At 38.1% G+C, this 25889-nt stretch overlaps 1 protein-coding gene across 1 annotated transcript; it reads right to left on the bottom strand.

Annotated features, from left to right (window-relative positions):
- Positions 1-391: 391 nt before the first annotated feature.
- Positions 392-21926, bottom strand: itga2.2 (integrin, alpha 2 (CD49B, alpha 2 subunit of VLA-2 receptor), tandem duplicate 2). Its single transcript, XM_084947020.1, has 30 exons — positions 21639-21926; positions 20527-20650; positions 19262-19371; positions 18933-19024; positions 17856-17970; positions 17155-17282; positions 15909-16057; positions 15669-15819; positions 15075-15240; positions 13649-13725; positions 13271-13409; positions 11394-11539; positions 11168-11311; positions 10779-10982; positions 10565-10695; positions 10284-10447; positions 9685-9836; positions 9472-9582; positions 9038-9123; positions 6792-6933; positions 6476-6556; positions 6266-6342; positions 6094-6177; positions 5886-5985; positions 5684-5794; positions 3790-3897; positions 3354-3467; positions 3140-3229; positions 2734-2850; positions 392-2427 (listed from the first exon to the last, which is right to left on the bottom strand). Exons 1-30 carry the CDS (start codon positions 21682-21684, stop codon positions 2347-2349), a joined length of 3540 nt encoding a protein of 1179 aa, XP_084803146.1. The 5' UTR covers positions 21685-21926; the 3' UTR covers positions 392-2346.
- Between the last annotated feature and the right edge of the window lie 3963 nt (positions 21927-25889).

The following is a 25889-nucleotide window of genomic DNA, read 5'->3' as shown; positions in this document are numbered from 1 at the left end:
GTGCTGGCTCTGGTCCTGAAGCCATTAATGGCATAAGCAAAGGCACAAGCAGGGTTCAGGCTCTGAGCTGAATTTGGTTCAAACAGGCCCATGAAGCAAATGATTAGTACTGACTGGAATGTTTTGCCACTCTAAATCACTGCCATAGAATATAATAAAATCCTGATTAGCTCCACGAACTTCTGATATCATGGAGGGCATCCATTTTCATTTGAACAGGCATTTTTGTGGTAAAATCCCAAAAGATTAGGCTCCAATACTGCATGTCTGTATCTACAAACATCTACAGAAATCTATAATCTACCTTGAGCATTTGTGCAGAAAAGATGAAGTTTTCTATTGTTTAAAGAGAGAAATGGAAAAAAAACAAAACAATCAGCACCTTGGTTTCACAATGCAGAGTTTATAGTTGAAATGCAGGTAGTGCTCAAGAGTTTACAAAGTGCAAAAAAGACCAACAGTCATTAAATCATTTGCTACGACCTGCTGATATACAAGAACGCTGCAGGAATCTGTGAGTAATCATTCCTTCATGATATAACTCATTTATTTGGCTGAAACCGTCAATCACCTGTGGAAGAAGCTAGAGAAATTAATTTACAAAAGGTATACAAACACTTTCACTGTATCTCATTTCATCAACTCTTTCCACATTGCTCCCTGTACACATATAGACAGAATCCAAAGGTTGTTTCACAACGCCGCAGCCCATGAGTAATCGTGAAACAGAGTAGTTCAGTCATTTATCAAATTCTATATATTCTCTCCAACAAGGAGACTCGAGCCTAAACTCACAAAAAATATGCTGCTTATTAGAGACAAATAGCATATTCCATTGAGTCAGATCCAACAAAATGTACACTAAAGACTCTGCTGGGTACTGGCGTTGGCTTGCTGCAAAGGAAAACATTCAGAAACACATTCCTAAACAGTCAAGGGAGAGACTAACCTAACGGTGGGAGAACCTGACAGTCAAAAATGTGAGAGGGAATTAATTGAGTTTGAGGGGAAACTCAGTTGTACTGGAGCGATCCAAGCAGGGTTCCCAGCAGGGTCAGAGGAGGGGAGAGCAGAGGAGAGGAGAGGAGCAGGGTGATGGAAGACAAAATAGGAGAAAAGCAATACAACTGATATAACTCCTTAATTGTGAAATACAATTCAATAAGAATGTGGGGCATCCAAATCATCAACTGAGTAATGAAAAAACAAACAAACCAGACTATAACATTGCCAACACGTCATTTGTAACATGCTGCCATCTTGTGGTAAAGTAGTGCCAGCACATGTTTGGCTCCTCATTCAATCTTTTCTGTAAATCGGAAACATGGGTGTTGGCTGCGTGTGAAATATTATGAAATATTCTGCCTTCTTTGCTTTTTGTTGTTAATTCTTTGGGATTTTGATGCTGTGTGCTGGGAAAAAAAGGACATCCAGTTTTTTACAGCACCATCCCTGGTCTGGCTATACATTTGTTATCTGAAATTAAATATGGAAACCATTCTTTGATTCACCGACAAAATAAATAGACTAATACACACTTATGTATAAATGGTCAGCCTTAAGCAATTTTCTACCAAACTCATCATACCTGAATAACTGTGATATTGCTGGGATTTTACAAATATCATCAATAACAATACAAATACACAAATATATATCCCATTGACCCATGTTGTCAACAACATTTCCATATATAAATGCAAATATGAAACCCGATGATTTGATTCTATAGTATATACAGTACTAACACAGTAATTACAATTTTCACTCACTTTGCATGATAAGTATTGTATCTGTTTTGCATATAAGCTCCTGATATCACTAGTCCTATTACAAAAAAACAGTCCTGAGTGGCAGAGATTGCAGTAGCTCTCAAGCTAATTTGTACTACAGAGTTACTGGCTTCTTTAAAAAGTTAAATGTTTTGACAAAATTGCTACATTCATAAGTATTCTAATTGAAAGAGTGATGACTGAAATTCGTCAAAACAGACAGTAATGCTTAAAAGTGATGCTTTTACAGTGTAAAACTAAAAAGGGGAAACACACCAAAGATTTTAGCAAAGGCTTCAAAATCACTGCAGTACAAAAGGATGCCAATGTTAGCAAAAAAAAAAAAAAATACAGTTTTTAACTTATACATTTCAAAGTCAGTGCAAATACTCCACAAAGAGTAAAGACTGATAATAATTCTCTGTAAAGTGTGCAAAGCATTAAATCCCAGTAACACTGAGGCTCCAGTTTCCAGTAAAATGCCTAGCTTCCAGTGGCAGAGCTGCAGTGTATTCACACTTTACAAGAACTAATGAGAAGTACCAGAAGAAAGAGAAAGCTGTGGGTTTTCTCTTCACAGCACCTCATCGCCCTGCGCATTGTGCTGTGCATCTTCCATCTGAAGTTGCTGATACTTTCTTTTGAAAAATCCAAACTAGAAAGAAAAGTTTGACAGAAAAAGTGAACCAAAAGAATACTTCCACAGATTTTTACAAGACCAGTTACCAGTTTTAACTGTTTTCTTTCTTATATCCCTGTGCTATGTAGCATATTGGTGAGGAATTCTTGGAATCAGTAAACTTAAAGCTGCAGATTTCTTTAAAATCATCCATATCTGTTCATGACAGGAGGGTGCAGCAAAGATGAAATGCTCATTTTACAAATGTACATCATCCTAAGTTTTACATATCCTACTGTTGTTCCTCTACATCTTAACAAAAAGCAAGCAAACAAAACATACCTTCCACAGCAGCGCAACAGCCAGAGCCAACAGCAACAGTCCAGCTATGACACTGCCAGCTATGACGCCAACTGGAACATCGGCCGTCTCTCCAGGTTTGCTGACTCTCAACCCAAGCTAGAGCGCAAGAGAACAGGGGACATCATTGCCTTGTCTGTCTCCATCAAATCCAGGCGTAATAGTTTAAAATAAAACCAGAAATGGCATGATTAACAAAATAAATAAAAATAAATGAACATAAGAGCACTCGTGTGCTTTACACTGCTCTTTGCATACAAAATTGTGAAAATGATCAGGACAATTGAGTATGCTCATCAGCTGGAGTAACTGAGCTGCTCTTTTAAGCAAACAGCATCATGTTAGTCAGATTTAAGCAGCAAAGTAAAAAACTGAAATATAATCTTACAGTCAGCTGTTTGTTTTTGATAATGAGCAGATCAGGTTTGTCGGTCTTCACTTCCAAACTGGAGGTCAGCTCAACGGTCTGATAGGTGGCCTAACATAAAACAAATTACACGAATTGTGTTAATATAACTGATTAATTCCACAATCAGTAACTTAAGAAATGTAATGATAATAAAAGCAGACCATCTTTCTAAAATCGATGTGAAGATATTTACCGAAATAAAAGTGCTGTTCCAGATCCTCGTTTTAACGTTCACAAAGTAGGTGCTCTTAACTTTAGTGTCTTTGAGGATGCACTTTATAGATTCACAGTTTGCACTCTTGCAGTCCTGTTAGTTTAAAAAAAAAAACCCATCAGGAAACAACACTCAATATTAGTAAAAAAAAAAAAAAGCAATGTGATATTATTTAAGGTGGAATCTGCATATACTGTAAGGTTATATGTAAACAAAGAAAAAAAGGAATAGCTTTATTATTCATGTAGGAAATATGAAACAGAAGTAGTGCATCAAAACCATCATCTTTTGCATACAAACTATTTTCTTCCATATTATGCGTCAAAAGATTTCTGTGCACATGTGCAGATGTGCATATTTGGAATTGTGCATAACTTCCTGCTAAAAGCAACAGTTGTATAAATATCTCACTGACCAGCTTCTCCATTCCTTTGAAGCTCTCCGCAGAGAAGGACACAGTCTGAGTGTTCTCACCGATCTTCAGAGGGTTGACTAGATTGTGTTGACAGCTGACTGAACCTCCCTGCAGAAGGAGGAGAAGCCTTCTATCATTTATTGTACGGATATAACACTTGAATCCAGTAAAAGTTGAAGAAATTGTACGCAGCCTGATAGTTAAAAACAAATTTGGGAGTAAAACTTTGGTAGCCAATAGAAACACAAACATTCATAACAGAAAACAACGTACACACTTTCATTTCTAAGCTTCGACCACTCGCTCTGCACTTCCATCCTTTTGGCCTGTGTGTGTCATGGTCCCCGTGCCTCGCTGGCTGACTCTGTGTTTGGCAACATGTTTTGTTTGTTTTTTCCTTTGCACTCTCTCTCCTCTGCCGGGGCGGTGCTCTTTACGGGCTCCCGCCCCTGGCCCACGCACCTGTGCTCACCGTCACACCTGCTCCTGATTTGGAGCACTATTTATGACAGCGGGCCTGTGTCATCCTTCGCTGGATCGTTGAGCCATCAGCGTCAGTCCCTCTAAACCTGTATCTGTGAGTTTGCGACTATCCCTAACCTGGACTTCTTTCTCTGTGTGTATATAGATTTGCCCTGGACCCGAGCGAGCGTGTGTGTGTTTGGAACCCACTGAGAACGTGTATTGGATTAATCCCTGCTTCCCCCTGGACCCTGGAGCCCCGGACCCTTTCCCCCGCCACACTGTATATATATTCTCACCTGGTGTCTCACTGTAAATAAATGCACTTTCTCTTTACCAAGGATACCTGGTCTGCGCGTGAGTCCGTTTCAAACATTGTGACAGAGTGTGTGGCAGGTCTCATCTGCCAGCAGTGGAGCGCTGGTGTGGCTCCACTGCCGCACCAGTTAGTTGTGAGTAACTAGCTTGTTGGAGGCTTGACTGGTTTAGTAGGTTGAGTGTTTAAATAGCCCAAAGCTAATCTGCATGAAGACCAGGGTTATCGGAGTAGGTCAACACGGGGGTGCTTCCACTTTACTTAAGGGACATGTTGCATTGACCTGAAGTGACCCGGAGCAACACTGACTTTTGTCTTTATTAGTGTTTATGTGGGCCTTAAGCTGAATCACGGAAGGGATACAGGAATTTGTTGCAGCACCACATGAAGGTTTTCTGGGTCATTGTACAAAAGATGAGCTTGTAAGACTTGCAGACATATATGAACTTGATTTGAGTGATATTGGTGAGAAATTTCGCAAAGAAAAAATAAAATCTGCAAGTATCTGTGGCTGGGAAAGAGGAAGCTGGCCAACCTTTAGTAATGCCATCATCGGTTTCACAAAGAAATTTGACTTCTGAGCAACAGAAAAAGCCAATTTTGTTGCAGATGTTGTATGAAAAAGAAACAAAAATGGAGAAACCACAAGATGATGAACTCTTTTGTATACCAAAGTATTCCAGAGTCTAATGTGAATCTGTCAGCAAAAGCTTGGTTGACACTGGGTCATGCAACAGGACATTGATTCCCATTCCAACAGAATGGCTGAAAACCAAAAGAAGTCCAGACCTCAACACGACTCAAGTAATATGGCAGGATCTTAAGAGAGCTGTGCATAACTGAATGCCTGCAAGCCTCAATGAAATGAAGCAACACTGTAAAGAAGAGTGGGCCAAAATTCCTCCACATCAACACGAGAGACTGATAAAGTCTCTCATGTTGATATAAATGATTACTTCAAGATGTTGAAGGTGGTTCTACAACCTACCGGTACTCAAGTGGACTTAGTTTTTGGCACTCTAATTCTGCATTCCTTTTTAAAAAATAAATAGATAATGACATAAACAACTTTTAATCTTCTTGAACGTTCCTGGGTTTTGGAAACTGAGAACTCACTGTTTGTTCCTCCACGCTGGTGATGTACAGGAGCCGATTTCCACCTTTACTGGTCATTGGCAGATTAATAGTCAGATATAGAAGGCTCACGGGTAGGTAACTTGTAGAAACCTGTAAATAAATTGCATTACAGACGATACATTTGTTAAAATAAAGGTAAGAATTCTGATGATATTTTATGAGACTGATTTATTTATTGCACCTCCGCTTTAAAGTTATACTCTGGGCCGATGTCATCGTAGGTTTTCACTGTTAACACTGGAGTGGTTGCATCTGCCACAAAGAAATTAATATTTGGGTGCCTAGAATAAAAAGTACATGAAATGAATGTTTTAACATTAATATCAGCTTTCAGATTTACCCTTTGAGACTAAATGAGAAAAAATAATATTAAGGTAAGGAAAACTCACTTGGATAAACTAATCCCAGTATCATACTGAACAGGAAAGGAGAAGTCCACTTCATTGTCTGTATCTATCTCCTCTTTGCTGTCACTTTAAAGGAAAGAGACAACATTATTAATCACTAATAATTTTAATAAAGCTGATTACTGGAGCTGAGTTTCTTTATAATTCAGTGTACCTCTTGGCCACAAATTTTAGAATGGCTTTATCTTCTAGCTGCTCAAGACTGTATTCAAAATTTATGCGAAATTTCACCTGTAATGAAATAACACAATATTTTTTCCAAATATTTCACAAACAAAAACATGTATATCCAAAAAGATTAGAGAACGTTTACAACTTTATTTTGTTATTTATTATTTTTTCCTTTATGGGGTTTTGTGCTTACCTCTTGGTTTTCTCTTAATACTGGATATCCTACATGGCAAATAACTTTTTCTGTTTGTGATGTGCATTTGACATCCTCTGTCTGTAAAGGCATAGATTTAGTAGAGTACACAACATTATTGACTGTGGCTTTATTCCACTGGCTTTTTCCTTGCTTTAATATTCATTTTTTGCTGCTTTTTATTTTTATTTATTGCTGTTCATACACTTTAGAGAAAATAAGAAACAAATTCTTTTGAAAAAGTTTACTCAAAGAGCATGTTGTTTTTCACATTAGCATCATGTAAACATAAGTAGTTTTTATTAGGCATGCTTACCAGAGGAAAGATGGAGGAGTAGTAGAGATTTTTGGAGAAAGTTATCACGAGTTGCGTGTTGTATGCATTCTCCTTTTTGTTCTTCACAACAACTTCAAATGACAGCTCTCGGCTGTTAGGGCTTACCAGAATGGGTGCTGAGCTGCAACACAAGAGATCAAATTATGTTTCTTCATGTAACAGCAAGAGTATTTTCCAGAATGAGAAGGAAAGTTTAAAGTTGTTTACCCCTTTATTTCCCTAAAAGTTGCTTGCTATTAAGGGTGATTTCTTTTACCTAATCATAATTACCACCTTAGAAAGTTTTGTGTTGCCTTTCTTAAGATTAAGAGAAACAATCAGTCAAGTGTACAAAACAGAAACCAATACTAGCTGCAAAACCACAAATACATTGAAATGCTGCTGTACGGTCTATAAAGTCCTTCCTACGCATTCATGTGAGTTAATACACAGAGGAGTCAAAATCTTTTATGTTTTTCAGAGTCGGATCCAGCAATTTTATGGGCTCTAATATGTGCAATAAAGCAATGAAGGCAGACTTGTAAAACAGAGAAAACAGAAACATTTGTAACATTTGTTAAGAGTTAAAAGCATTTCTTTCTTCTATGGTGCACATAATTACTTTACACTTGCCAAGATTTCAGCCCTGTTAGAAAAACAAAGGTGCTTTTTTTTGGCTGGTATTGCAATATTATTGGACTATAACATGTAGGGTAAGGGTGTCAAACATAAAGTCTGGGGGCCAGAACTGGCCTGTCAAAGACTTCAATCGGCCAGCGGGACAAAATGTGGAAAATGTGAATAAACACATAAATTTTGAAACTGTAATTTCATACATTTTAAAGCTTGTATATTGATCTCCTCCACAGCCATCATAGCACAGTAATGAAAAAAATAAAATAAAAATGCATTTCTGCTTTTTTACAATGTGTCCACCATAAACCATAAAATATTAATAAATTTTCTTTGAATTAACAAAACTTTTCTACTTTATAGGACACTCTGGTCAATGAGCTACCAGCTTTCTGTAATTTTTTTAATACATTTATTTCTTACAATTTAAACCAAGAGTTGTGCTGACTGAATTTTTTTCTTTAACTACGCAATATTTCTTTATTTTATATATATAAAATAAATAGATGTATGGTTCCCATATTGTGATATCTGAGGGATTAAATGCACAGTTAAGCTATTTCACACTGACAGAAAGGATATTTTCAGCCCACATAAGATCAAAGCGACCCCTGATAACAAATGAGTTTGACATCTCTGATTTAGGGACTAGAAGAGAGATTATTACATTAAATAGTTCTTAGGTTTATGAACATGTTCTTCTTATATCCACTTTTGCATTAACATTTCAGGAAGAAAAAAAGCTATTATAAATGAATTTCTTTAAGCCCAGTACCAATATTTGGTGATTTAAAAATCTGAGATTCTGACATTTTAGCCAGTATTTCTTTCCTTTCTTTCATGAAGCATAAGCAGATTTGCCTAACATTTGTTATGTCTAATTATTCATTACTGTGGTAAGAGTTTGTGGCATTACAAACACGTGTTATCACTGGGAAGTTTTCCCCTCATGGAAAAACTTTGCAACATCAAGACTCAAAGCATGTTTGCAGGACGCTTCTCCCACTGCCTATTTAATTTGATCATTTTCATTTATCAGCCTTCATAAATGCTGATACCAATAGATCAACATATAGCTAATACTGGTTGCAAACACTGGCTTGTTGATAAATTAGTTGGGCTGTATAAGTTATTGAAGATTTATTATTATCATAGCAAAAAAATACTTCATATATAAAGAAGGATGTAGCCACCTGTTTTAAAAGGCAGAGCAAATGCAAAGTACCTTAAACCTGAACTTTTTCTAATTGCCAGTAGGAGGAGACGTCTCTGCTTGGAAAAACAACTACAAATGTCTATAAATGTTACCGAACAAAACTTGATGCACAGTTTGTAAATTTTGGTCCCACAATTACATATAATTTGTTTTATTGATGTATTGTTTTCAGGGCCTTTCACAATTATCATTCACACAAATAGTAAAGAAACAAAACAAAAAGACAAAACACAGCCACACACAATCTTGTGGCAGCCATTACACATCAGGTAGATTCATAAAACAAAACTGGTCCTATCTTTACCTGAAAACTCAAAAAACAAAAATATTCACGGCACATGGTGTCACGATCCCTGCACATGGCATATTTTACCTTGTCCAGCTCAGTGTTTCTTACCCGGATGTCTTTGCATCTGTCTTCACACTCAGCACTAGATCACTGTTGCACACCTCATCAGAGCCGCAGTCTTTGGTGAAGGGGATCTAAAACAACGACACGGCAGCAAATTCAGCCAAACGATGCAGCGTTTTTCTAAAACCGCATTTCCAACAGAACAGACATCATAAACGGAAATGATTACATGTCTGTAAGTTGGGTGAGCTTTAATCATGCTGCTGGGAAATAACAGCATAGCATGACTTACTGAAACCAGCCAGTAATCATCTCACAGGTAAAACATGTTATTTAAAATGACTGTACAAACAACTTTACAGCTTCGTCATAAGGTCTTCTGTCACTTGATTTGTTTCCTGTAGGCATAGCATGAGGGGAAAAATAATAATAATAATAAACTTAGAATCAGGGACATGTGCTGGGTGTCAAATACTTACAAAGAACTGATAAGCATTTTCAGAAAATTTGTCAAGGACAGGGTTCGCATTTGGATCCGCTTGTTCAATTTCTACTTTCAGACTGAGGGAGTTGTCAAAGTCTGGTGTCTCCTGTTGAATACAAAGTGTATGAACAAATTAAGGGATCTTTTTCAAAATAATTCACACCTATTCTGGGGAAAAATGTAGTGTAATATATCCACAATCCACTACCTGAACATAAACTTTGTAATCTTGACACAGGCCTGTGGATGGTACTTGTTTCACATCTTTCAGAAAGCGTTCATTATTTTTTACAAACATTCCTCTTGATGTCACTCTTGAAGACAGCAAGTCAGCATCCAGAGTCAAATTGTATGTAATATCTGAAAAAACAAAGCAAAAACTATGTGTGGCACATTTTGTCCCTTCAGTCAATCTTTTGTGTTTAGATTATCTTGATCAGACTTTCTGGAAATGGACTGATTTGCTTTCCTGTTGAGAATCAGATGATAAACCTGTTACTTACAGCACTTGTCTTTTTGTTGAATGTAAGCATAGAGCCACCACCCAGTTACCAAAAATTAGAGTGAAAAGAGAAACAACAAGGCTGACTCAGACTGAGCCAGTCCCCAAATACCTACAACTTCTGCCTTTGTTATTTGATTTTTCTGTATCTGAAATCATGATTTATGACTAAGCTTGTTTAAAAAAAAACAACAAAAAAAACCCTGTCATAAACATCTGCATAAGTGTCTGAACTCTATGTTATAAAATCCTTCAAGCCTATTACTTTAAAAAGGAGTGCACATGTGTACATATTATATATTTACCGATGGTTCCAGCAGGCGTTGCAGGTCTAAATGCAGCGGTGAAACACAGTTTGGTGTCAAAGCATGAAAGCATGCGACCATTAATGTTGCAGGGTTTGTTTAAAATGTTGATTTTATCAGGATTGAAAGAAGCTTTAACTGTCACAGATGCCACCTTACGGGACCTGAGAAAAAGTTCAGTTTGAAATGACTAAAAACACAGACTGATATAAGCGACACAATGTAGAAAATCATAATATTAAACCATAATATTTCCCCTGAGTTGCACTTGCTTAACTCACCAGAGTTGCACCACCTTGCCATAGGCCCCCACTGAGATATCAGGGAGTTCATCACCATTCAGATCTTTATAGCTATCTAGAGACCTTCCAAAGTACTTCAGCTGAGGATCCAGGCTGAAGCCAAGAATTCTCTGAAAAGAAAAAACCCCATTATGTTCACATATGTTATGTAAAAAGGTATTGTTATTAAAAATGTTAGTAATATGTACTGTACCTGTGAGAAGTCTACACCTGACATGTCCCTCTTTCCATTGTAGATGTAAATAACACCTTTTTCTTTCTCTTCCAGCGGTGCTCCAACTACAACATCGTTGAAACCATCTAGGTCCAGGTCAGGAATAGCAGAGATGGCCATCCCAAAACGTGCATCCATGGTTGGGGGTGGACCCTTAAGGAATCCCTTCTCGTTCAGTATGCCCTTCAGAAGATAAGATGGAGATTGTAGGCAGCTGATTAAGCTAAACATATAAATTAAAAACAAATCTATAAAAGAAGCAGAATATCTGCTCCTGTCTGCATATGTCGATCAATCTCTTTTGCACTGTTGTGCAGGAAATCCATACCACAAAATGGAACTAAAATAGTAGTCAGTGGTTAATTTACCTTGGTGACAGAGAATAGGAAGACTCTGCCTTGCTCTCTCTTTAGCTCACTCATGTACATGGGCGCACCAACCAGCAGGAAGTCTGTCGTCCCATCTTTGTCTACATCCAGAGAGCACAAGACGCTTCCAAAGTATGAGCCAATCTGGGAAACCAATTAACAACGGTTAACTCTGATCCTTACACTTCACGTCACATGAATCACTCATCTTGAATCAGATCAGTACCTGTTTTCCTCTTTGCGAGTCTATGATATGAGATTGCTTCTGAGCATCGACAGTGTAGACGATAACTTGTCCAGAGTGGTTTGAACGAGGTGCACCAGCCACAAAGTACTCGTTGGGTCCAACACGCATTGTGGTGACAGAGTAACCTGGAAAGTAACATAAAGACAACATTCACCAACTGACAGATAAACTCTTTACATATTCTTACTCGGTAAGTGGCAGAATGTAGAACAATAACATAGATTTACTCAAGTCCTCAATTAATCCTGCTAATAATTACTCTTCTACATTTATTCAACAACAATGGTGCTCTCAGTTATTCTAGCTGTTCAGACCTCTAGTCAGGTGCACTTTGGGTGTAGCAGTGCTGTGAATGATTTTGCTAAACTATTTATGAATAAGAACAATGGCACAGAAAGGTGTCCTGCTTCAACAAGCACTATAAAATTTCATAAGGGTGATATCACTCGAGAGCAGTTTGTACATGCCCCCGCTGTCTCAAGAAGATCAAAATTAAAGGAAAACATCTGGGGAATTTTTTTTAAATCAAGGACTTATTCGATCAAAATCTTTTCTGCGTTCACAACGTCATCAATTTTGATGAGAGCCCCAAAACTATTGGCAGAACTGCATCCCCAAATCTTGACAGAACCACCACCTTCTTCTACAGCTGTAGACACTCACTGTTGTACACTTCTCCTCATCTCCACTGTATATTTAAATCATCACTCTATAAGACATGTTGCCACTCATTTCTGGTCCAGTTCTCTTGTAATTTGGCATACCTCAGCCCAGGTGCCTTTTTTGCCCCCACATGTTTTTGAATATAACCTGATCTCAAAACCCCCAAAACAAAACAAAAAGGGCACCACCTCTACCCTAATTGTACAACCCTATCACAGCACAGTATTTCTCCAACCTAATGCCTGATTGGTTCAATAATCTGCATTCAGCAACGCGCTGGACTCCTGCAGCTGTTGCAAAGCAGCGTGATCTGCTAAAGCCACCTTAACATTGGACAAGAACCTGAGGAAGACTTGGAGCAGGAGAGTCAAGAGAAGGGAGGAGCTAGCTGTCTCTTGTTGCTGTTGCAGCAGAGACATTGCACTGCCTCAGACACAGACTCAGGTTGCCACTTCTCAGAGTGGAAACCGACTTAACCACAGTGAAAACCTGAGAATCTTGGTGTTTGTTTTAAAATATTCATTGCTATCACTTAGGCGTGCCATCACACGCTTAACACACTGTCTCACAGTTCATTTTCTCATGCAACTGAAAAAGCAAATTCATACCGGGCCAGTCTATGACATTGTAAACACGAGATCAAATTTTGGATTTACAAAGGCTAAGAGCTCTTTGCAAATCACCTTGTTGTTGCAAAAATATTGTATTATTTTGCCATTATTTCATGTCCAGCTGTGCTATATTTGGGATCTTTAATGGATTTGACTGAAGAAATTGGAACAAATTATGTGTTTGTTTGTGATACGCTGCGAGCAACAACAGTGCGCAACGATAGAATTTAAAATTCAGTGTTTGCTAAGTTGTCTGCTATATGTACTGGTTCATCCCTTGAGTTAAATGCCTTTTTATGCTTGAATGATTCAGGTTTGTGCTAAGCTGCTTAACAAAGGCTCTACCCTGAAAAGTACAACGATTGGACTGAAATGAGTGAAACATAAAAACTTTATATGTAATAAATTCATAGGCCTCCAATGTGGCTTTCAAAGCCATGCAGTTGTAGTGTAAATGTATTGGTATTAAAACTAATAGCCATCCATTACACCTATCCCTGTAGTGTTTTATGCAAACAGTTATCTAACAAAGTTAAACTGTATTATAGATTTGGTCCAGTAAATAAAGAATTAAATGCCTACCCAGTAGTGAGCTATGGTTTTTGTCTTGCAGTGAATCTTCAAAGGCTGAAAGAGGGAGAATATGTACTTGTGACCCTGTTTGATGTACGACAGTCCCGCTCCAGGCATAGGCTCCCACTGCTCCGAGCATCAATACATCCTTAAAGAGAGAAGATCAAAATCTAGGCAACAAACACTACACCACTACATGACTGCATGACCAATATGCACATATAACATAAATCGGATTAGATCCATCAGATACAAATACTAACCGCTTTAACCAGCTATTCTTAAAGTGGTTTTGCACATGTTTCCACAGCTTAGCAGGCAAGAAAAAAGATGTTTGACAAGCCTTTACCCTTTTTAATCTGATTCATTTTTTGGCTGGGTGGGTACCTGTTTGCTGGAATAGTGAGCACTGAATCCAACTTGGGACATCTCCATTTTGAAGCTGTCTGCCCCTTTTCCAGTGCCTTGTGGGAACAAAGCATTATGTGTACACCAGAATCAAAACCCAAACATAACAAACGGTAACATAAAGATAATGAAAACTCACATGTTAAGATCTTAAGTTAGAAAAGACATGTCATGAAATTAATCTACAGTGCAGTGAATTTGCTTCCTTCCTGATTTCTTAGTTTTCTGCATATTTCACACATGTAAATGTTTCACATTATCAAACAAATTTTCACACTGGACAAAGAAAAATGATTTTTTGATTACTGCTTAAACAGAACCTGTCTGACAAAATAAAGGTTTATTAGGCTAAAAGATCTCAAATGGTAACTCATCATGTCACAATCTAAAGAACAGATAAGAAACAAAGTCACTGGACAGAGTTACAAAGCGTTTGCTAAAACCTTGGGACACAGCAAGAGTCCACCAATGATTCACCCAGGAGGTCACAAAAGAACCCAGAATAACAGCTAAAGAACTGCAGGCCTCACTTGTCTCAGTTAAGGTCAGAGTCCACAATTTAACATTAAGAAAGAAACTGGGCAAAAATTGCATCCAGTTCCAAGGTGAAAAAGACTGCTGACCAAAAAGAACACAAAGACTCATCTCAAATTTGCCAAAAACATCTTGGTAATCACCCAGACTTTTAGAAGAAAAAAAAGCAGAGTCCAGCTACATCTGCCATAAAACTAACAGCATTTCATGAAAAGAACATCATATCAACAGTCAAACATGCTGGTGGCAGTATGATGGCCTGGGACTGCTTTGCTGTTTTATGACCTGGACGACTTGCCATAATTGATGGAGCCGTGAACTCTGCTCTCTACAAGAAAATCCCAAAGGAGAATATTTGGCCTTTAGGTCGTGGTCTGAAGTTCAAGTGCTGATTATACAGGACAATGATCCGAAACACACCAGTGAGTCCACCTCCAAATCAAATTGAGATGCTTTGGAATGACCTCAAACAGGCTGTTCAGACTTGAAAACCCTCCAGTATTCCTGAAATAAAACAATGCTCCTAAGAAGAGGGGGCCAAAATTCCTCCACAGGGATTTAAGTGAGTCATTGACAGTTATCACAAAGCTTCATTGCTGTTCTTGCTGCCAAGGGTTGGACAACTACTTATTAGGTTCAGGGGGTAATTACTTTTTCAGACAAGGCTAGGCAGGTTTGGGTAGCATTTCCTCTTAATAAAGGAAATAATCTGAAACATTTTAAGTGACAAAATGCAAAAATCAAGCAATCAAGATGGGGGCAAATACTTTTTCATGGCACTGTACATCCACTGTCACATAGACTATATGTTCTGCATATAGTTACAGTAAACACAACAACAGGACGGGAAATGGCATAATCCTCTATGTACCTTCTATGCTGAAGATGCGGTCGCCCAGAGTTCCAGCGATGGTGTAGAGGACTGCCTCTTCAGATACGTTAAAGAAATGTTTCTCTGTGGGTGAACTGGCGATGGATTTGATTTCACTTATAAGCTTTTCTGTGTCGATGTTATTTCTTGTGTAATAACCCAAGACCTATTATTATTTAAAAAAAAAACAAAAAACAAAACAGCATTTCCAGATTGGACAAAGTAAATATAACGAGGTTTAAGTAACAAATCAAATCAGCAAATTAATGAGCAAATATAAACTATCAGAAAAGGAATTTAATGCAGGTCAGTACTATGCAGTTAGCAAGTACTGTTAGAAAGGTGAACTATAAAACTGGTTCTATACTTGCTAGCAGTTCAAACACTTGTCAGAGTTTGCACATAAAGTGAGCAGTTCTTTAAAACAAAGGATGCTTAAATGCACAAACTTAGGAAATGTCACCATTACATAATACGTATGATTCAAGTCATGGAAATTTATCTTAAATATGTGACTTGGTTACCTGAAATTCAGTGTTATCATCATACTTTTTACACATGAATAATCAGCGTAAATGGTAGATGAGCACTTACTGCAATACCGAAGCGGGTAATGCCCTTCTTCTCACAATCGGCAATAACTGCTTTTGTCTTAGATGAGTCATGTGATTCACCATCAGTGACAACCACCATTACTTTGGCAGCGTTTGGTCGGCCGCCGTTTTGGGCACTAAAACCGGCAGTGCTGAAAGGAGAGGACAAGGCAGGATATTGGATTTATTTATGGATAAATAAAACAAATACATGATTCTGATGTGATAAAAATCAACTAACCTGGCAAACTCAATTGCCTGGAAGGTATTGGTCATGTCCCCATACATCTGCTTTATGTTAGATGCTGCAGAAATAGCGTCTTTTTTGTTCTGATACTGATTCAGTTTGAATTCAAATTTGGGGTCCACAGCATACTGGATGACGCCAACCTGGCATAATAATGTTAAAAAAATTATACATCAAATTACAGACTGTGGCAATAATGATAACAGGAAAACTAGAAAGAAACAAGACTAATTACAGTCATGTGGAAACAAAAGCGTCCCCTTTTTTGATTACAGGGATTTACATATCAGGACATTATAAAAAATAATCTGTTTGAATCCTGTGTGTGGAGAAGGTATACTCTAACTGCTTCCATATAAATTAAGAGGGTAAGCAGGAACAGGAAGTTTTGGCAGTTTGCTTGGAAACATCAGGAATGATCTTTAAAAGGCAAACATTACTACTCGCCAATCTGGGGAGGTTTAAAATTGCTAAACAATTTGAAATCCATCAGTCTACAATGGAAAAGATTATCCACTTGTCTAAAACCTTCAAGACAGCTGCCAATCTGGGAGTTGACATTCAACCCAAGGTCAAACCTGCAATGCTCAGAAAAACTGCAAAATAAACCAAGAGCTCCATCTCACATTCTGGTCTCAATTAGGGTGTTAAATATTAAAGTTTATGTACAACTAGACAGACACCACGATGTAGGGGTGATTATTTGGGCTTGTTTCGCAGCCACATGAGCTGTCTGACAGCTAAAGCATGACCAGAATTTGGTCATGCAACAGGACAATGATCCTAAGCACAGCAGCAAATCTACAACAGACTCAACAGACTGACCTCAAACTGACTGAAATCATGTGAGAGGACAGAAAGAGAGTTGTGCTTAAACAAATTCCTGCAAACCTCAATAAACTGAAGTGACCTTGTAAAAAAGAGCGGGCCAAACCTCAAACAATGATGTGAGAGACTGATAAAGTCATCTGTGGTCAAATTACTGATTCATGGTCTGTATATACATTTTCACACACGGCCTAGTTTTTGTTCAGTTATTACATCATGTAAACTGTAATTTGTTCTTGTTAATTTGAGGTTGTATTTATCTAATTTTAAGTTCTGGTAAGGACATTACCAGATTCTTACAAGGATATTATGTCCTGAGATGTAAAACCTTATAATTGACAGTGGATGTAATTTCTTTTTACCAATGCTGTAAGTCAAAACTATTGACTTACAGCTTTAGTTGCATAGTCACCTGTGTACTTTGGGGTCCAATGTCAAGAGCGGGTAATAAATTCTTCAGGAATTCTACAATGGGTTCCCAAGGAAAAATGCTGTTGGAGGCATCCAAAACGATCACAATGTCCATCGGCCCTCCACACTCTGAAAAAGTCAGTAGTAATTAAAGTCAGTAGTAATTAAATAAACTGTGCTCATGCATTTATTTATCATTCATTCATTCATTCATTCATTCATTCATTTATCATTCATTCAGCCACAGCCTTGAGCTCTGACACTTGCTTGGTATAATATGTCGTATTTAACTCCTAGTTGCACTTCACCATTTGTTAACATTATCGTGTCTTTCAACAGTTTAAGCAAAATCAGGAATCAAAACCACAACAAGGCCACAAGAAAACAAAAAAGAAAACTTCACAGTAAAACAGAAGGTAACCAAAAGATATGACTAACAATGAAACACGAAGGAACTTGAAAAATGAAGAACATTGTCTGGAGAAAAAAATATTTCAAACTTAGTCTTTAATTAAAAATATTTTGTAAGATCTCTGTCAGATTTTCCAGAAGCACCGGGATCTATCTGAAACTGGTAATTAAAGAGCTATAGATTAACAAAAGGCTGTATTTCCTTTAGTTAGTATTGAGGGAATACTGCATGAAAAGGCAAGCACTACAAGAAAGATAGTGAACTATACACAGCATATTAAAACATCTTACTCTGGACAGCTGGAGAAAAGGCAGGTTGAGGCCGAAAGATGGGATCCAATTTGGCACATACTCCTGGGTAGAAGTTTTGAGTGCCACACTGCTGACCCCAAAGTGGACCACATGTCTGTATCAGCCAACCACAGAGGAAGAAAAAAGGAAGTTTAAAGGAAGCTTGTTGTTATGAGTATCTTTAAAGGTTTCCAGTGATATCTTGTGTATGAACATTTTTCCCGTCAATATATATAGCACAACATTAGGTGAAGTGATATCAACTAATGCCCTCAGTTGATATCAGTTCAATTCTGTTTTATTTTAACAGTGCCAAATCACAACAACAGTCAGCTCAAGGCACTTTATATTGTCATTTAAAGACCCTACAATAAATATTATATCATGCTTTGATTATTTTGGACAGTTTCTCATTCGAGGTCATCTACCTGTGCACTTCTGGACAATTTTCATCATGGGTGCTATTTTTACATCACTGTGGAAGTCCCATTTTCAAGCACTTTCATAGACACTTTGTATCTTCCTCATGAACCTTGAATTTAGATCCTCAAACCGTCTCTGGCTGCAACTCAGAGACCAAAGTGAAATTCTTAATTATATCTTGTATTGTCAGTTTCCTAAGGGTCATATTTACCTTCAAATATCAGTACACAGCTCATCACAGGCTCATCTAGCATGGGCTACTTACTACAACAACTTCGTAACAATCCAATCTAAACAACCAGCTCTGCTTTTCTAGTCTAGCTTCCTAAAGAGACCACCCATATTTTTTATCACTGGAGTGAGTCACACACAGTTTGTGCCAACTTATAAATAGGAAGGAAATGGTGTAGTAGCAGCCAAACACAGTGAATAAGGCATTAATAAGGTCTTTATTAGAACTGTGATGTATGAAGTAACGAATAAGGAGTTGTGTTGTAAAGGCCTAACTGAATAGAAAGTGTTAGTCACTGAGGTGGTTATAAAAAATACATCACTGAGCATATAGACCGGAAATAGCTCTCCTTATGCTCAGCGATATAGTGTTATTTCCTTTCTATGATATGTGTGAAGTTGCACACACTCAAACAAACATACCGTCAAACCATTGTCACCAGGCGTTCGAGTAAGAGTCAAACCCAGTGACATGTTGGCATTGACATTTTTAACCTCTGGAACATTGACAGAATCTGTAAAAAAGTGGCAAAGACATCATTAGATTACTGTTCAGATTACAGTTCTCATCAAGAATTTCTACAACCTGAAGAAAAAGCTTCTAAAAGCTCAATATATGAAGTTATTACAACTTTGTTGGATTTAACTGTTACGTCTGACGAATTTGGAAACATAAAAAGGACAGAATGACTTCTTGTGTGTTTCTCTGCAAGGTAGCCTCTTATTTGTGAAACAAACATCAAAAACCTTACCTTGAAGATTGAGCTTATCACAGCTGTTTCTGGATCCTGTGATGGGACATTTGTAAATATCCCCCTTCCTGTTTTGACTGTAACCGCTCCAAGGAGCACCAACCAGGAGCCTAGGAAAAAGAAAAACCCAAAAAACATGCACTGTTGGCGTTATCCTTAAGGCTTTACCTACGTATGGGAAATTTTGGTAATCGCAAAAACACAAACATTTTCACATAAAATACAGAAAACTGATTTTTTTTATCAGTCTATGAACTTGCAGCACTGAGTTTTGCTGTTACTTAGACATTTCTCAAAATCTAGAGCTCAACAAGGCACAGGAAGAGGCACTCATCATTCTGTCATATATGGTATGATGTGTAATAGTGTGTATCTCCTGTTTAGCTTGTGGACTACCATGCAACGTGCAATCAGTAGTCTTTATCAGATTCTGTATTTCCAAGTTACGCAAATGGGTCACTCCTTCAGGCGGTGAGTTACTCTGACAAATGGTGACTCAGAGTGTACAACAGTCAGACACCTAGTTGTTATTACTGTTTAACTAATGTTAAACAGTAATGAATTTTATTACTGCTTTACTGTTACACATGTATAATAAAAATTGGCGAAAATGGTTTCAAACAGTATAGTAACGTGCACAATAGTTAAGACTTTTGTAACTACTGTTGGATGCTGCAATAAAATAAAGACTAGGCGACATTTTTGGAATGGAATGTATTGCTTTGAAAACTTGCTTCAACTTGGTGGTAGTGTAGCAGTGTGGAGACTTGTTTGTGTGCCAATAAGTGGCTTGAACATTTCCAGTTCCATCTCTTTGCAGTTACAGGCTGTTGTTTCCAACTTGATTCTTTTGAAAATAACATGATGTGACTGCACGCGCACTATCTGATTCAAAGATATTAAAGTTTGTGTACAACAACAGGATTTTTTTTTTCTCAAGTGTACAATTATTTGAAGCTTTTAAGTCAGTTTGGAGCCAATCACTCTAAGATGCACGTCCGACTCTTTGCGCAACACCAAAACGAGCCTGTTGTAGCGTGCAGGCTTGTAACGAGGACCTCAAACCTGTCCTCTGTGAATGTCATTATCTCCCCCCACTTTTAATGCTGTTTCTAGGAAAACTGCAAAGTAATATGCACACCACTTGAAGGCTTATAGCAGCTTGATGTTTTTGTTATAAAACATTAAAGACAAGAAAACATGGCGATGACTCTGAAACCTCTTTGATTCAAGAAGTTTTTTTATGTGATGACAGAAATTCATACCATTTGCCTTGATTGTTTTCCACTTGTTGGACTGTGTAACCAAACTCTTCTTTTGCTGTTCCGCTAAAGATCTTGGCACCTGCAGTACCAAGGTTGAAGGACTGTGCCTGCCAGATACTGTCAGCTGGTGGAGGGGAAAGAGGAATTAACATCACAGTGTGACAACACAAATATCTATCTGCATTTCATATTGCATTTGATGTCAGAGCAGGATTATAAGTAGAACAGCTTCAGTTTTATCTTCAGCAACAATCTGAGGCATCTGTGGCTCATGCTCTGTTAAAAACCGCATCCCCTTAACTCAGTGAGAAAGGCAGACCATTAAAAAGCTTTACACACTCAGAGTTCATACATTTCACGAAGAGTTGAAGTTTGAGTTAGTAGAAGCTGTAACGGATCAGTCTGTTTCTAAAGAGATGGCTGTATTCCCAAACACATCCATTTGAATCCCCTCAGGTAGAATATTTTGGTGCAGCAATAGACCCACAAGACCATACAGGCAGAGCAGAGCTCAGCTTTCAGCCTGCCTCTCTCCCTTCTCAGCAGGTAGAGGATTCACGAAACCTTCACCAGTCTTGTGTCTTGCCACGCCCGTGTACCTGCAGCACAAAAACAGCTCGCTGCGTCCCGTGCACAACCCAAAAACCATGAATAACAACTGGAACAGGAACAGAAATAAGGACCGGATTAAAAATGTCTGTCATGTTCTGCTCCACAGCTGCCACACATTGGAGGGCAGCGATAGCGAGCAGTATGTGAAAATATTAGTTATTTCCTTTATGATCCACATAACGTAGAGCCTTGACTATGATATTATTTCTACAAGAGATGAATAAATGCTGGAAATCTCATTAAAAATAATCTCCTGGCTAATTATCCGGTGAAATTCACACGTTTTGCAATGTGTTCAAAATGCGCAAAAACCGTTCAGAGGCTGAAGTCAAATATACATCGAATAACTGATACAGCTTAGGGGAAAAAAAGATCTTCTGAAAAACTATGAAATCGCCGCTTTTCCCGGCGAGGATTGGCTGTTTATAACCCTCGAAAGGGTGGCGGCGAAAAAAATGTGTTAACATCTTTAAAGTCCAAAACAGAAGTTTGGTACTTACTTATGACAATTAAAGTGAAGACAGTATTCCGCCAGAAGTGCTCCATCCTCACCGTTAGTCTATTTAAGTGAACAAATAAAGTCCCGCACTTGTCAAAACAGTCCGCAGCGCGCAGTCAGCGGTGACGCACCGGACAGTCTAAATATGGCTCTGTCTTCCGCTTACCTGTACACACAGAAAGTACCTTCAAACAGTGAGCAATAAACTCAGAGGAACTGGACCACTTACAGTCTGGGGTGTGCTCAAGCTATAGCTCTGTATAACTCGAAACCAAGTTAAGAGCAGACAGCAGTCCCTCAGGCAGATTTCAAAGTCCAGTTTAAAGTCCACTACTTTAAAGATGAAATCTCCGAGACATGAGGAAAGGAAATATGAGTGTTCCAAACAAGCCCACACCCGTCACCCTTAATTTTAATCCCCTTTAATCATCATTCCAGGGCTTCGCTATTTGTGGACTAACAACACTTAAATCATCCGCTGCCAAATAAAAAGCAATTATCATCAATCAGTTAACAGAGAACAGTCTGAGACGTCTCCTCATCCCCCTGAGCTCGAGCTATACTCTTTGTATTTACAAATCACTGCAGAGCGGAGTTATGTTCATGACAGGGCAGCTACTATATTAAGAAATGTCAAATATCCAGAAGCTACAAAATGATGCCCAAACAATAGAAAACTCTATGAGATATGTTTGAAGAGTAACCAAAAGCCTTTCTATATTAACTGGAAAACAATGACGTAGGCCTTTCATAAAGCAATGGTCAGGGTGGTGAAAGAGTTGAAAGAGCGGTTCCTTTCCAAATTACTCACTTAGAAACATCTTTGGCCGGAGCTCTCTGCGCAGTATACCCCAGACAGATGATTACCCCCTCTGATGTCATAATGTTTAATGAGCAAGTAACTCATAGTAGTTAGGTTGTGTAACTATTTTTTTTCACTTTAACTTGGAAGCCTGACTCAGACTCCGAGTGTTTGGGTCTATAGGTCTGAAATGGACCCTAATGACTTCATGTCAGTTAGATATTTTTAAAACAAAGCCTGCATTGTGAACAGGGGTTGTGGAATGTGAAAGATCTTTGCCAGGCAGTGACGGGTTTAGATTGTATTTTTGGGAAATGTAGATTTTTTTGTCAAGTAAATAGTAGTCAAGAGTCTGTGAACTCTATTACAGCCTCATTTTAAATTTGAAGATTGGCTCATGGTAGTCATAGTTTCCCCCTTCAGCTGAGCTATAATGTTAGTACACTTCCTGTGGGCTGTGGATACCGACAGTAGAAAGAGGCCAGTGGTAAATACATACTTCTGTTTTTCAATTTTTTCTTTTCGTTGTTGTTGTTTTGATTGAAACGTAAACTAGAATCAGTGGTTTGAGGTGATAAATATTGAATATTTTGACTGGTCTTAAATCATGAGGCCCAAGAGTATGCAGAATAATTGCTTGTCTTAATAATGAAATGAAACAGGAATTTTGCTAAACCCTGTCCCATTTCCAACATTAAAGTATCGTGATGCTTCTCTTTTGCCATCCTCAAAAGTCACAAAACTCACTGGAACACAAAAAAATATGATTTGAAGATCATTTAATGTTTCCTCCTCGCCAAGCGTCATATATTAAATGAAAGTTAGGTGTCAACTGACATAAGACCTTAAGGCTTTGGCATAAGGCTAAACCCCTTTGGTTAATAGCAGCTCTTCTGTTAACCAAAGGTGTGATCCAACTGTAAGAATGTAAAGACAGTGTCATTATGTAGCTCATTAAACTACTAAAGCAGTAAATGACCTAAAGCAAATGAAACAAATATTCTGTGGGAAACAAAGACTGGAAGAAACAATGCATACCAGTATTCACAGCTAAACCTTTGTCTTACCTCCTTTTCTTGCGCAGCATGACAAATGTAAGACATCTGTTGAGCTGGAGCACCTTTAGAGTTCAAAATTGCCAAGTTTGAGAAATTCTGTAGTAGTGATGTGAAGACGTTCCTGGAAGGGGGCAGGCTTCTTTTCTGGGATAAGAAACTGAAAGTGCAACTTTTCCCAAAGTTAATAACTGACTCATCGGTCTCATATATACAAAGCAAACTGCATCTGTTAAAAGGTCCCACCTTTAACAGGATACTGCATTCCTTTATTTATAAATATTATTTTACAAAAGCGGTATCGAAGGTTTTAAAAGAGTTAAATTTGTTAAGTAATGCTAAACAATCTAAGGAAGGATCTTGAAACAGACGAGCCAGCAGTTTATTTTCCTGTCAGGCACATACAGAATGTGGCAGTGTGGGAGAGTCATTGAAAATCCCCTCCAAGGCGGCTCATGAATCATTCCAAGTTGGTCAGGATGTTAGGAGACGATTTGTAATCACAGGCCAAACCTTTTGTTTCACAGGATGAGGTAGCCCACCGTCACACGTATGTGTTTTTTTTAACGTAAACTTGCTTTCCTTATTTGTTTGTCTTTGTTACATCTTGGCATAAAAAGGTAGTTTTGGTTTTATTGTGTGTTTTTCCAGGGTTTGAGATACAATTTGTTGATATTTGTGCCAGCACCACTACACCTGTGATTACAGTCAAAACATTTCAAAATAATATATTCTCAAAAACTCTTTCTACGCGAGTCGCTAAAATTCTGTCAAATGAGCAACTTTCCACCAGAAACATACATTCCCATTTAAAGTCAGGTCAGTAGTGTCATTCTCTAGTTTGTTTCTCTAGACAATGTACTGAAGCTTCATGAATATCCACAGTGTTGCTTCACACTTGCAAATTACAAACTGAGCACACATCTCATTTATTTCCTGCTTATAGCACTTGCACACAGATCATAACATTATCAGCCACTTGTTGAAATTTGAGGACCAAACTCCTAAACTCTTTTAAAGTATCTTTAATTTTTCCCAAGTTAAAGAAAGTCATTTCAGGAATGCAAGTGCTCTTTGTGTCATTTTCTGACATGTGACATTTATTGCTGTTTTCTGTGTTTATTTGACAAGTTATTACATTTAAAACATGTTATGCAGAGGATGGCAGAGACATGAATACAGGAATGAAAGCAAGTTCTGGGTGAATGGATTGTAGCACAGAGCTAATCCCTCTTTCACACCCAAATGCTGACCAATGGGAATCTCCGGTCCTGGTTTGCCCTGTTGCATTTTGAGCCACACAGTCACATCCAGCAGGCTCACAGGGGGCTCACGAGTCAATGACTGCACACAGACTGCTGTTGGAAATGTGACTGGATGAAGTTACTATCCTGTCATGTGACCAAAAATAGATATGTATAGTTATGTACAAGATTTGTACATATATATTTTCAACTAAAAAAAACAGCACTAAGCAAACAGGGGGATTCTTTTCTCAGCTTTATTTTATGCCAGTCATGAGTTAGCAGCAAGTGGTTTGTAGATTAAAGTATCAGCCATATGCAGTGGGCTTCCTCTATGGATGACACATCCACATAAATTTGGATGACACATAAATTTAAACTGTACTCATGAGCTGTTTATTTTTAGAAGAGCAGTTTGAAACGGTATGTGAGATAAGTGAGAAAATTGTTTGATGGCATTACATTGTATGCAGACTAGAAAGCAAATGTTCCTTCTTTTGTTCACAAAATGGTAACAACTGGCAGATGCTAACTGTTTACTACCCAGAAAGTCTCTCTGTCTTTCTTTGGTATGGCAGTGAATTAGTAATTGAAAACATATTTAAAACAGTATGTACTAATACTGGCTTCATTCAAAGTTCAAACTGTAACTGTTGTTGCTATTATTGTTGGTTTGCATTTCCCGTAAATGGGCCACCACAGTGCTTTAACGACAACATCAGTAGCACAGTGGCACGGTAGTTTGCACTGACACAGCAAGAAGGTCCTGAGTTCAATTCCACCATCAGGCTGGGGTCTTTCTGTGTGGAGTTTTCATGTTCTCCCTGGGTTCTCTGGCTTCCTACCACAGTCCAAAGCAGGGAGTGGGGATAGGTTAATTGGAAACTCTAAATTGCCCATAGGTGTTATTGGTGACCTGTCCAGGGTGTACCCTGCCTCTTGCTCTAAGACAGCTGGGATAGGCTCTAGTGCTTTAAATATACGGACAAGAAAGAAATGCAAAATATATTCTGAATGAAACTTGCTTTCCAATGCTTCCATAGAACATAATAGCTGTTTAACTGCATCAAGAAAAATATCTCTGGTGTGTCATCAAGGTTAATGATATAGTATGAGTGTTTTCCTGTTTTCCAAAAATGTAAATGTAGAAA

This window comes from Perissodus microlepis, chromosome 12 (assembly GCF_051167445.1).
Source record: "Perissodus microlepis isolate ML-2025 ecotype Zambia chromosome 12, ASM5116744v1, whole genome shotgun sequence".
Classification (NCBI taxonomy): domain Eukaryota; kingdom Metazoa; phylum Chordata; class Actinopteri; order Cichliformes; family Cichlidae; genus Perissodus; species Perissodus microlepis.
Note: the sequence above shows the minus strand (reverse complement) of the source record. Positions and strands in the feature narration are given on the sequence as shown.